Source organism: Apteryx mantelli, chromosome 1, assembly GCF_036417845.1.
Source record: "Apteryx mantelli isolate bAptMan1 chromosome 1, bAptMan1.hap1, whole genome shotgun sequence".
In the NCBI taxonomy this organism is placed as follows: Eukaryota; Metazoa; Chordata; class Aves; order Apterygiformes; family Apterygidae; genus Apteryx; species Apteryx mantelli.
This window is the reverse complement of record NC_089978.1, coordinates 58695904-58707939: the sequence shown is the minus strand read 5'-3', so window position 1 is coordinate 58707939 and position 12036 is coordinate 58695904. Positions and strand designations below refer to the sequence as shown.

The following is a 12036-nucleotide window of genomic DNA, read 5'->3' as shown; positions in this document are numbered from 1 at the left end:
AAAGCTTCCTCATTTAAGAAATTTAATTTTATGCATCAAATACAGTGGCGTGGCTGTTTTGGTTTCAAAATGACTGTGTCTTTAGGATAGCAGGGACTGGTTCTCTTCCATGTTGCCTCAGTGAAAAAGTCAACCATCCCTCAGGTCCCACTTCTTTTTTTGTGGATAAGACAGCTCTGTGTTTTTTATCTTTTTCTGCAAGCCCCATGGAGTCTTTCCAAAATACTGGTGTAGTTTCTCTAATTACAGCTGGTAAAACTTGCACTTTCCTGAACAACTGAGTAAAACTACAGCTGGTCAACTGGGTTATAATGTCACAAAGAGTGTAATGTCAGGGCCCAAGAGTAGGAAAATGCAGGAAATGAATGTTTGTATTGTGGTCTTTAAATATCTGTTGGTTCAGAAATGAATCACTTTTTTTTTTTTTTTTTAAATCTGTGCCCAAGGTACGGCTGTAGAAGAGGAAAGGCTTTTAGGGTCAGAGCAATGATCTGCTGTTTTGCAGTTGGCTATCTCTTGGGTTTGCACCAGGTCACCAAGTGACTTTTTTTTTTTTTTTTTTAATCTTGAGTCCTAGCGACATCAGTATTCTGGCAGTAACAGGAACTAATTCTTGGCTTCTTTCCAGGGTGATGTCTTTGATCAGCTAATTGCCTTGATAGGAGAATAGAGCCATTCCCAGCAGAACAGAAGGTGCTCAGGATTCTTTCTAATGTTCCCATTTTTATATACAGTTTATGCTAGCAAAAATTTGGACTATGCCCTTTAAAAGGCATCACATGAACATTGCGTTTCAGAAGAGTGACTAGAATGAGGTACTGCTTGCCTGATGCCTAAGAACCAAATAGCTATTCAAAATACTTATCAAACAGAGAGGTACCGAGGGGAAGAAATGATAGTCACTGAGGGGTCCTTTATTGTTTGTTTATTTTTTTTAAGTTGAACAACTTTTTCAGAAGGAAAGGTAGAAATATGGGGCTGAGCTATGAGCCTTTTCCATTGCTCTGCTCCTCATCTCTTTTTCTTCAGACTGTAGATTAGTAGCGGGTGCGTTTTACACCCATCCATGGGATGAGAGGAGTAGTTTGCATTTGTCTCTATATATTCCCTGTTTCTCTATGTCATCTTAGCCTTTTTTTTTTAAAAGCTTTTTTTTATTAAACCATAATACAGCTTGGGCAGTTTCTGTATTCATGATGAAATCTACTTTTCTGTAGGTTTTTTTTTTTTTTTTTAAATCCTTAAAGGGATCAGTGTTAGCTGATCCCAGTTTTGACAAAACAGACATGCTGCTGTAGTGGAAAGTCTCCCTTTATGGCTCAATCTGGCTATTGAGGTTGCAGGGATGTTCTTTATCTAGGCCATTGCCTTATGTTTCCTGCTGCTTTAACAGTCCTCTTACAGCACGCTTTTTTTATTTACTAAGCTTTCAGTCAAGAAAAGAGCCTGATTTTTGTTATGAATGTGTGACTCCTGTAATAGCAGCCTGGGTGAAACAGGATGGTCTTGATGCTGTCCTAAAAGGAGAGAATTCAATATTGCCTAATCTGCCTTCATATGTGGCATCCTGATGCCAGATCTTCTATCTGAAAGTAGACCTTCCAGCATGAAGTTCAGGACACATCAGTGAGGCAGCAAACTTGTACTGTTCTTGTTGTACTGACAATTTGTGATGGACAAATAGAAGACATCATTTTTGAGCTGAAAACTCTCCCAAAGACTAAGCTTATTTTGAAATTTGTAAAGAAAAATGTTTAGCCTTGTTCTAAAGATCTTCAACTGTAGTATGCAATAGCACAATATACTTTTAAAAAGCTTTCATACTGTTAAGACCTCTCTAGCAGTAGTTCTTAACACTTAATAATTGGAGAGAGAGTAGTTGGGTGTAATAAAATTAGAGGCTTGTATCACTGATGTCTAGGAATCTTAAATAGGTTTTTGAACAGTGTAGAAAGTATTCTGGTAGGTACTCCATTACATAACTTGTTTTGCACATTAAAGGTGTGCATAGCTGTTCTTGACTGTTCCAGAGTGGTGGTTAGTTTAAATTGGCACAAGATTTTGCAAATTTTTCCAATCTATTTGAGAGGAGTCAGAATTATGAGAACAATCTTATAATCCCTCTATTAATTATATGACCTTTGGAAGTGAAGTTTTAATTGGAGTCAATATGAGAATCAAAGCAAGACCACAGAAACACCAGACTGACTGTGACTTGTCCTGTGTGGAATTCTGCATCTCTCCAAGATCCAAAGTTGCATTTAAGTACGTAAGTGTTGGCTGCAAGCTCAGTTATCCAATGAATAAAATACATTTTAGAGACAGAGCAAGGTAAGCACAGAGTCGGCAGCAAGGCACAGGAAAGCTCGACAGTGGGTGGTGATATTTACTTTTTTTTGTTGTTGTTTTAATTCCTGTCCTTTTTTTGCCTAACCTCACAAAAACATGTGGACTTGTTCTGAGTTTTTGCCCTATTGTACGTTATAATAAACAAGTCACAAAACAAATTACCACAGTTTTTGGCATACTTTGGCTTGTTTTTGTCTTGCATTTTTTTTAATGTTAAAATAGAGTTTGCAGTGTAATTACATCACTGTTTTCGAGATTATAGTTTTAACTAAAAGAAAAATATAAGCGCCCTGAATTTGTGCTACTTCTGATTGAACCAATAGTCTTAAAAATTTGAGATTTTGGCAGTTTTTACTCTGCATTATCTCCATCTGCTACTTAATTTGGAAATCCGTTCTCATAGTATGTACAGTCCTTGATTGACATGGGCCGGTTAGGGTGATGAGAGATTTTCCACAAACCATACAAGTTCAGTGGAGGTGGGTGTATTATCAGTAAGTGTTTTGGAGAGTTTAAGGCTAAAGGATAAGCTAGATCATTCTAGCAGTCCCTCCTGCAGACTTGAGACCATTATATTTCATCAAGTTGTTTTTCAAGTGGACCATGGTCAACATTTTTTGCTACTGTTGGGTATACTACTGAATCAAACTGACATCAAGGTAAGGTAGTCACCTTCAAGAGAAGTGTAATTCTTTCTGTGGCCAGGTTTTTACAATGTTTTAAAAAGTATAAATCCAAGAAGTTTGTTCTACAGAGTAAAACTGAGAGCATTTTTTCATTTTTAAACTTTTTTTTCTGATACACGCACCAATATATGGTAATAAATATCTTATTTATGCTCCTTGTTAAGATTGAATGTCAGAACACTTTTCATTTTTACCACCTTGACAGCAATAGTTAGTGGAATTCTTAACCACTTACATTGCCGTGAGGAATAATCTCTCTATTTTCATGAAAAACAGCCTCATCATGGTTCTTGTGCTAAAGCAGCGGGAGAAGATTGCTCATCCTCTGTCCTACTCTGTTAGAAAGGAGATCTGTGTCTCATTTACAGAGTACACTGGAAACTCATACTGATGTTGCAAGAGGAGGAGCAATTAGTATCAACCACAGGAGTCGACTGAAATTTGCAGCTCTTTCCCATCATTGTCTGTCCTGGAGCAGATAGAGCCTCTCATCCAGCAGGCAGAAATTGTGCTTGAATGACCTTGAGGTTATTTGTCCCATGTCTGCTTTTTGCCTGTGGTAGGCAGCAGAACTGAGCCAAAGAAGCAGCGTTTCAGTGGAGCAGGTTCACTAGGGCTATTCCCAGTGTCGAACCCCAGAGCACAGCTCTGCCATTTGACGCAGAGGTCTTGTGTCAAATCAGGCAGAAGCTCTTTTGCTGCCTGGAGCAGTTGATCTTTGAGGCTTTTGGTCAGGAGCTTTAAGGAAAGAATCACAGTGATTTGAGCCCAGAAAGTTGTACTACTTGGTCGTACAGTCGAAGCAACAAGCAACTTGTATAACAAGTAACTTTCTATTTCTAATTGTCTCTGTATGTTTAACATATGTTGAGGACTTAGCTCACGTATGATACAGCAGATCTTTAGTACCCGCCCCACGAGTTTAAAAAGGGCTGTTAGCCATCAAAGATGCTACTCCAAGCACAGACTTAGTCTTTGAATGAGTCACATGCTGTGCTATACCGTGCTAAGCAGCAAAGGAAAAACACCGTTGATCCCATTTGTCACATAGCACTGTGCTGTGGAGCCTATGCAAAAGGTTGTTGCAACAGCCCTACTTTGGAGAAAACTCTGAGTCCTTTCTTCTAGCATTCAGCCTGCCCCTCCACCCTCTCTAAACTAATCCCTGTCTAATCAACAGACTTCTCATAAGCCAGTGTATACAAAATTGAGTTGGAGCATGCCTGAGCAAGAAATGCAAAGCTGTGATGTGTGTTCATAACCACTGTTGTGGTTGTGAATTAATAAGTGCCCTCATTGCAAACCATCACAGCCTTGAATTCTCACCTCTGCTTTCCAGCAAGTAATACGCTTCATCTAGTGCACCAGCTGCTCTTTTAAAAACTGCATTGTGAAGTCAAGGAATAACTTTGCATCAGAAACTAAACAACAGTTACAGACTTTCACAGGCAATTGACATGAGACAGAAACATTTTGTCGTGAGTGTAAGAGTATTTTTTTCCAAAACAGGTCCATCTCTGACTTCTTGTTTCTGATCCTGCAAGATGACCTCAAAAACTCAGAAAACAAGCCTGAGAGCTAAAAGTCATGCCTCCCCTGGAAACCAAATATATGGATTCAGTAGAGAGAGTTTGTAAACTTTGTGGCAAACTTTTAACCCCTCTCTTCTCACTAAGCCATGCCTGTTTCATAGGTGTCCTTCTCTTTTTCATGAACAACTTTATCACTTTTGTCTTTGCTGTCATGCATCTGTCCGCTCTGTGGAGCAGACCTGTGTTTCAGGTTTGAAGAAGAGTCTAGGTGCGTAAAAGCTAGTCTTAGCCTTTTCATCAACAGTGTCGGTTGATCTAACAAAATATTACTTATTGCTACAAACCTTGCCTTGCTTATATCCTTATTCTGTTACACCTACAAGAACATTATTATGAATTTTTTGAAGCTCTCTTCTGCTGAGCTTTTAAAAATCTGGCCATATTTGATAGAAAATATTTTTTTCTTTTTTCAGTCTACACACTTAATTTCCTCTCTAAAATGTGAGAATGTGCTTTGTGTTTATAATTCCAAAATGTGTAATATTAGTTCTAGTAATAATACATTATTTATCTGTTTTACATTTGAGTGGGTGTCTCTAAATTACTTAACTTTATTGTTTGTCAAAATGATAATTCAACAGCAGTTCCTTTTTTCATATAAATGAGCAATCATGCTAGTTACAAAAAATGTCTTTTAATATATGATACCATTTGATATACAATTTGTCAATATTTTAATAGTTGGATTAGTTCCGTTTTTAAATATTTAAGGAAAGGCTAATTTTGAATGAGATTCCCACTATAAGAAAACACTTACCTTATGGCCAAGAAGAATTGTATTGGCTATCTGGATGACTGGGAGTAAGGTGCTGTGGGGCATAAACACCTCCAAGAGCTTGCTTTCCATTTGTAAAATGGAAGTGATTTAATTCTTAGGTGTTGTGAAGATAAATGTAGTAAAATCTGTGGGATATTGAGGTTACAGATGCGAAGAAGAGGGAGGAAAGGCGTAGAAAAATGGAATTAACATGTAGTGGAATTACTCTTCTGGTCCACTGATGAGTTTATTAATAACTTGTATTTAAATAGGTGGTTGAATCCCTTATTTATTACTGGACATAAACGGAAGCTTGAAGAAGATGATATGTATAAAGTGTTGCCAGAAGACTCCTCGGAGAAGCTTGGAGAAGAATTACAGTGGTAAGGAGAAAAATCATTGTTCTGTTTCATTGTATATCTGCTGATGAAGATAAGAATTGTATTCATATTCTGAAATTAAAAGAGGTTGCTGTAAAGTTTACCAAAGTGTTCTGTTAAACCTTCTGGGGAGTAGAGAGTAATACTGTGAACTTATTTACCATGGAAACATTTTAATTTTTTCAAGTTATACATAATAAAAATATATTTGAGTATTTTCACTACATCATTTGCAGTTCCTTTGGCACTCTGCAGAGTGCTTAGAACAGAAGACTCAACTGTTATTGAAGTAATACTTAATAAATTAATGGGACTCTTCTGATCTGTGGTACAATGGCTGTTGAAACTTTTATACTTTCTCTGTATAGAAACGAGGCAAAAGATTAATGCCTTTTGTTTTGGAGAACACCTGAATTAAAAGTGACAGCTGTGTACCTTTTATGTGTGTATGTATATATTCAAAATATACCACTTTCTGGTTAAATGCTATATAAGCAAAATAAAAACAAGCTAAAATGCTTTGGACATCTAAGCTTGCCTCTTGGAGGAGTTCTTATTTTGCTGTAAGTATCCTTTCTTAGACTATTTTCCAGTTTTCCAGTTCATGTGATTATGGACTCAAGAGAATCTCTCTTTTTTTTTTTTTTTAATTTGTAAAATATCTTCTGAAAATAACGGTTTATGTAAATTGGCTTGAACCTTACATTAGAGAAAGATTATTTTTGTCTTCAAAGTATTTTTTTTTTAATATAATTAGAAGGAGACTTGTTTCCTAGTGAAAGGTGGCCTTTGAACTAAGAAAGTGGTAGCTTGGCCTTGCTTTTTCTTGCAATTACGCTGAAAGATGTATGGCAAATCAACTTTCCTAATAATTTGGCTGGGAGGAGAGACTTCTCGAGAAGAAAGAAGCATCCAGAAAGTAAAGATTATGACCAATTCTTTCATCTTTCTGCTCTGGCTGAGTTAAATGGAGAAAGAGTGATTGTGATAAACTCATGGGAATGCAACCTTTAATATCTTTCTAGCTGGAGATCCTTGTCAAATTCCACTGACATGCCTTGAAGCAGTTCAGAGGGTTTGCTGTACAGGAAGATGAACTCTTTCCAATGACTTACAGTAAAAACACACACTTTCCATGAGTTCAGGAAGCAGTAGAAAATAGAGCATCCAAAAAAAAAGTGTTTTTTTTTTTTTTTTTACTCTTTAGTGTATTGTCTCAGAAGCAAAGAATACAGTTCATAAGTAGCCACCTAAATAAGTAGCCTTTTCACCTAGGCCAACAAATCCCACAGAGTCTAGGCAGTTTTAATTCTGAATCTGAAGCATTTAGGCAATGTCTATATAATTCCTGTAGCATAAAGGAGGGTAAAAAATTAAAAAGTTCTGTTCTTCTATCCACACTATATGCTTCAAACCTGTGTGCCTTGTTGCAAAGTAATAAACTAGGCTTTCATGTCTTAGACTAATTTCAGCCCTCAAACTAGCAAGGTTGGAGGTCATGGCAGAAAGTATTTAGCATACAGAAACAAGGGAGAACATCTTGTCTGACAACAGTGTACTTTAAGAAATCTGCTTAAGTCCTGATTTTTTTTTTTTGTTCATATTTAACTGAACAAACTCACGTTTGTTCTTACTGTCTTTGATTTTAATGTGAACGGATTGTATCCTACTTGTGGGCAAGCACGCGGTAACACAAAGATCCTTGCCACTCTGCTGTTGTAATCCTTGCCTTTGGAGAAATGTGGGGAGCGTTAAGTGACTAAACTGCTGTAGACAGTTCCTTTTGGTCTTGTGCCATATCTGCTCCTCTTTATCGAAGCACATGACAGAAACAAAAAAGGGATCATGCATAACAACCTTTCTGGGGAAGTGCAGAGCTTATAGAAAGATAAAGGCGCTCCATGTTGCCTCAGTTTAGTCCATAGTTAGGAGTTCATATGGTAATTGGCTCTTAACTAAGGTTACTGGCTGTCTGAACTGAGAGGAAATAAAGAAAGAATGACTTCATCTTATGCAAATGCATCAAAGGCAATAGCAGTTAACCATGGCCAAGCAAATATTTTTGCTGCCTCCGTGTTTGTGATTGTAGGAGAACAGGTAGACCTGTAATGCTAAATACGTGTTTTTGTAAATGAGAAAACATGACTTTTTATTATCGTGTTAATGTCTTAATGAAAAGTGATTTACAGAGGTGATTGTGGCAATCCTACTGCAGGTCTGAATCTGTTTTATTCTAGCTAATTGCCTTGTGGTTTTATACTTGTCCTCCAGTATATTTGCTTCTTATTTTTCAGGTACTGGGATAAAGAAGTGCAAAAAGCAAAAAAGGATGGAAGAATGCCACATTTAACAAAAGCAATCATACTCTGTTATTGGAAATCCTATTTAGTTTTTGGAATTTTCACAATGATTGAGGTAAGTGGTGTAAAGTACGATACAACATGCTTCCTAGCCAATAGCAATGTGAAATTTGGCCTCCTGGCTTGCGTGGTGCATACTGGTGACTTCATGCTGGGCCATTCAGAGTAACTGGAGTGTTCATAAACTCTGTCAGAAAAGTAAAACAGAGCTACATTCCCTTAGAGATTGAAAAATCAGGTCAGATATTTTTTCAGTGAGTCTCATAACTGTGGAATTGTGGACATGGAACTGAGAGCTATTTTCAGTGCACTACTGCTGAGATGATATAAGCCATCTGACTTGCTTTGTAGGTCTTACCTGCATTTTATGTATCTGAATGGAATGTCCCATAGAAAAAAAGATTTTTGCTATGTGCAATGTCATACTATGTCATCTTGAAAAATGGAAGCGCAATACATATTCATGTAACTTGCTTTTATAAGATCAAAATTTTTATTAATAATTGAGAGAGTTCTTTTTTAAAGAATCAGCTAAACTTTAATATGGGATATATTTCAGCTTGGCATTTTAGAGCATGATAAAACAAAATAATATGGGATGTGACTTGCAACAGTAATTTGGTTCTTACTGGCCTGGGCACAAATTTGGGTAGCATAGTATGATACAAAATTGTTTATACTTTTTTTTTTCTTTCTTTTTCCTTTAGGAAACCCTTAAAATAATTCAGCCAATATTTTTGGGAAAAATTATTAATTATTTTGAAAACTATGATTCCTCTGATGAGGTAGCTTTGAATTTTGCATACTGCTATGCAGCTGCTCTGTCTGTGTGCACACTTATTCTAGCTATAATGCACCACTTATACTTCTATCATGTACAGCGGGCTGGCATGAAGCTGAGGGTAGCTATGTGTCATATGATTTATCGGAAGGTAAGCAAACATGTTTATGGTTGTATTTGGCATTTGATAGCTATTTCTTTGTATATAAGGTTAAAAATGTGGCTATTTGTTATGTATACTCTTGCAATTTCCTGGAAGTTATTGATTTGCAGAAATGTTATGCATGCTAATAAACATCAGTGTTTGAATGCATCTGTGTGCATTTTATACTGTTTTTAGTAGAGTGGTGTCTGAATGACAACTTCAGTCCTTTGAGTGAAGGTGATGGATTGAAGAGCCCTAAAGACTGGGGGAAAGCTGCAGACTTTCACCTACTTGTGCTGTGGGAGAAAAGCCTTCCCATCGCTGGCGGAGGGGATATTTGCTGGAATAGTAAAAGGTGGTCAACCTATAGCAGGAGAAGGGCAGAGATCCCATCCAATGGATGTTGGGTCCTAGCCATTTTGAGGTGGTAGTTACCTGGCCTCCCAGTTTCTAGCTAGGGAGGACATCATGCTTGGCTGTCACCATCTCCTTTAGCACTCTCAATTGCCTGCCAATTGCTGCAGTGTCTTTTCTTTCCCCATGCTGTGATTTTATTTATGTTTTCTTCCAACAGTGCTGTAGAGGTAATGAATTGCCTACTTCTTAACTCAGAAAGGCTCTCCCCCCTTTTTGGTATGCCACATTAGTAGGTTTTCGGAGGGTACTCACTTTGTCTGTAACAGTGTGGAAGCCTTGTTTAGATTAAAAGTCATAAAAACATGCAAGTCAGTTTTAGGAGAGGACTCCAGAAATGTTAATATTCTGTAAGGCAGTAGGTGAAAACTGGAGTAACTACCTCTGTAATTTGGTGAGACCCAGGGTATTGCAGTATTGCTGCTACCTCCTCTAGACTGGAAGGGATGCTTGGCATCTTCACAGATAAGTCCCCTTAGTATCTTTTATTTCTCTTACTTGGGAGGGAAGGAAAGAAAGAAGAGTGGGGAAAGCAGAGACAATTCAGAAGCAAGGTGAATCCTGGAGATAGCATAGAGCCAGCTGTTTTTTAGTCTCAATTATTGGTTGTACTGTGAGAGCACTGTAGTCCTGGACTGGACCCAGTAATGTGAGAAAGGAAGTATGTTTGGAGAGCTGTGGCATCTTTCTCTTTGCTGTCTGCCTGTCCTGATTGAGATACAGCTACCCTCGACTACTGACGGAGCTGAGGCTGCTGTCAGATGGCAGGTGGGACAGGAGAAGCTATAGGTAGTACTGCGGGAGAAGTAGGCAAACAACACCCAGGATGAAATGCTGATCTCCATGTGCTCTTGGGAGGAAGCAAACCAGTTGTAAATGTCTGCTCCTCTCTTCTGAAGCTGTTGGTAACACCCAAACTACCAAGCCTGTCTCCATTTCCAGGCAGGAACGCCACTGGGGGCACTGGAAGGGAAAATGGCCTCTCTTTGATGTTACTGGGATAGTGACCTGCCAGTGTTTACTTCAGCAAAGAAATTTAAGCAAGGGATCAGGAATGTGCAGTTTATTTAGTATATAAACAAATCCATATTATTTTAACTATTAAATACGGGTACCATTCACTTAAAGCAAACATTTATGCTACCTGTATAGGTCATGCGAGGTTTAGGGCAAAAGCTCAAAGTGAGGGCAGTAAAAATGGCTGCCTTGTAAAGGTGATTGTTTTTCATGCACATATTTATTCTCCTCCCTCTTCTGATACCTTGGAAATTATCCTCTGGGAACTTGGCTCTAACATGGCACACTGCTTTCTTGTACATAAACATATCTCTAAGGTATTAATTTAGTATACTGATTATCATAACACACTTTGAAATTCATGAAATATGTACATAGCAAAGTTGTTTGTTACGTTGTTGATATTGGCTTAGGAGCCTAGAAGCTTGGAAAAGAAATGTTCATAATGTGTACCCTTATTTCTAGAGATGTGATTAAATGGAAAATTAATCTCCCCTCATCTCATAAATGTTTACTCCTGAGGGTGAAGGCTGAAGTTACGGCAGAACACCGATAAACCTTACTAATCAGTTGTCTTCATTATTCAGGGTTTATAGATGGGTCATACTTTCCCTTTATCCTCACCTATGCTTTTGAAAGAATCTGGATGCTAATTTACAAGCACTTTTGCAGTGGTCATTAATTTCTGTAGTAAATAAAAACTAGGATTTGCAAGAATGAATGGGGTGGATGGGAGAGCATCCTTAATACAAAATATCAACTGCTAAGAATTCTTAAATTTTATACCGCTTTTCTTGGAAGGTTAAAAACTGATGTTATTTGCAAAAAGCCTGTATTCAAACTGTAAGATGTTTTGTAATCTGTATGAAGTATTAGTGATTCACATAGGAAGTTTGTAACAAAGATGAAAATGGACTCTCTTGTGACTTTCAATCTCATGTTTTAAAACCAAAGACTACTTATGGAAGGCTGCTTATTTATTTTTTAAAGACTTCAGTTTTATATGTTGCTTGAGGTTTAGAATAGACACTAGGGCAGTTTAAGCTGTGTAGTAGCTGGTTGAGACAGGAAGCAGACAATTATTCAAAGGTGGCAGCAGCTATTTGACTGGAATAGCTGTATTAGTCCTTTCTATGGTCAGTTCTCCCTTTTTCCTCTGCTTTCAAATTAACAGTTTGGGGCAGGGAGAGATTAAAATGAGTGGGAATACAGAATGCGAAGAATGGTTAAAAAATGGAAATAGGGTCAATGCAATTACATCTGGAGAAAAGGATGAATTCTAAACAGACATCAGGAGTACAAACTACTGTCATTAATTCATGCAAGTAAAACCTATTTTCTTTGAAGAAGGGTGCTTGCTGGGAAATACATATGCATGGAAAACATATATAGAGAAAAATCAAGCAGCTTGTTGTGCTGAAAACAGGTATTTGGCAAATGTAAAATAAAATGCCAGTTCAAATTGTAGTTCCTTTTTTAAAAGGTGTGTAACTTCTTAAAATATGTAGCTTTAGTCTTTGGTACTCTCTCTTACCATCAAAATGAATTTAGGAAT

The 12036-nt window shown here is 37.4% G+C and overlaps 1 protein-coding gene across 1 annotated transcript in view; it reads left to right on the top strand.

Annotated features, from left to right (window-relative positions):
* ABCC4 (ATP binding cassette subfamily C member 4 (PEL blood group)) overlaps positions 1 to 12036 on the top strand; it is a 152095-nt gene that overhangs the window by 8840 nt on the left and 131219 nt on the right. Inside the window, exons 2-4 of the mRNA XM_067293393.1 lie at positions 5657 to 5767; positions 8059 to 8179; positions 8832 to 9056. Of these exons, the coding sequence (XP_067149494.1) occupies positions 5657 to 5767; positions 8059 to 8179; positions 8832 to 9056 (457 nt within the window). The remainder of the gene's footprint in view (positions 1 to 5656; positions 5768 to 8058; positions 8180 to 8831; positions 9057 to 12036) is intronic.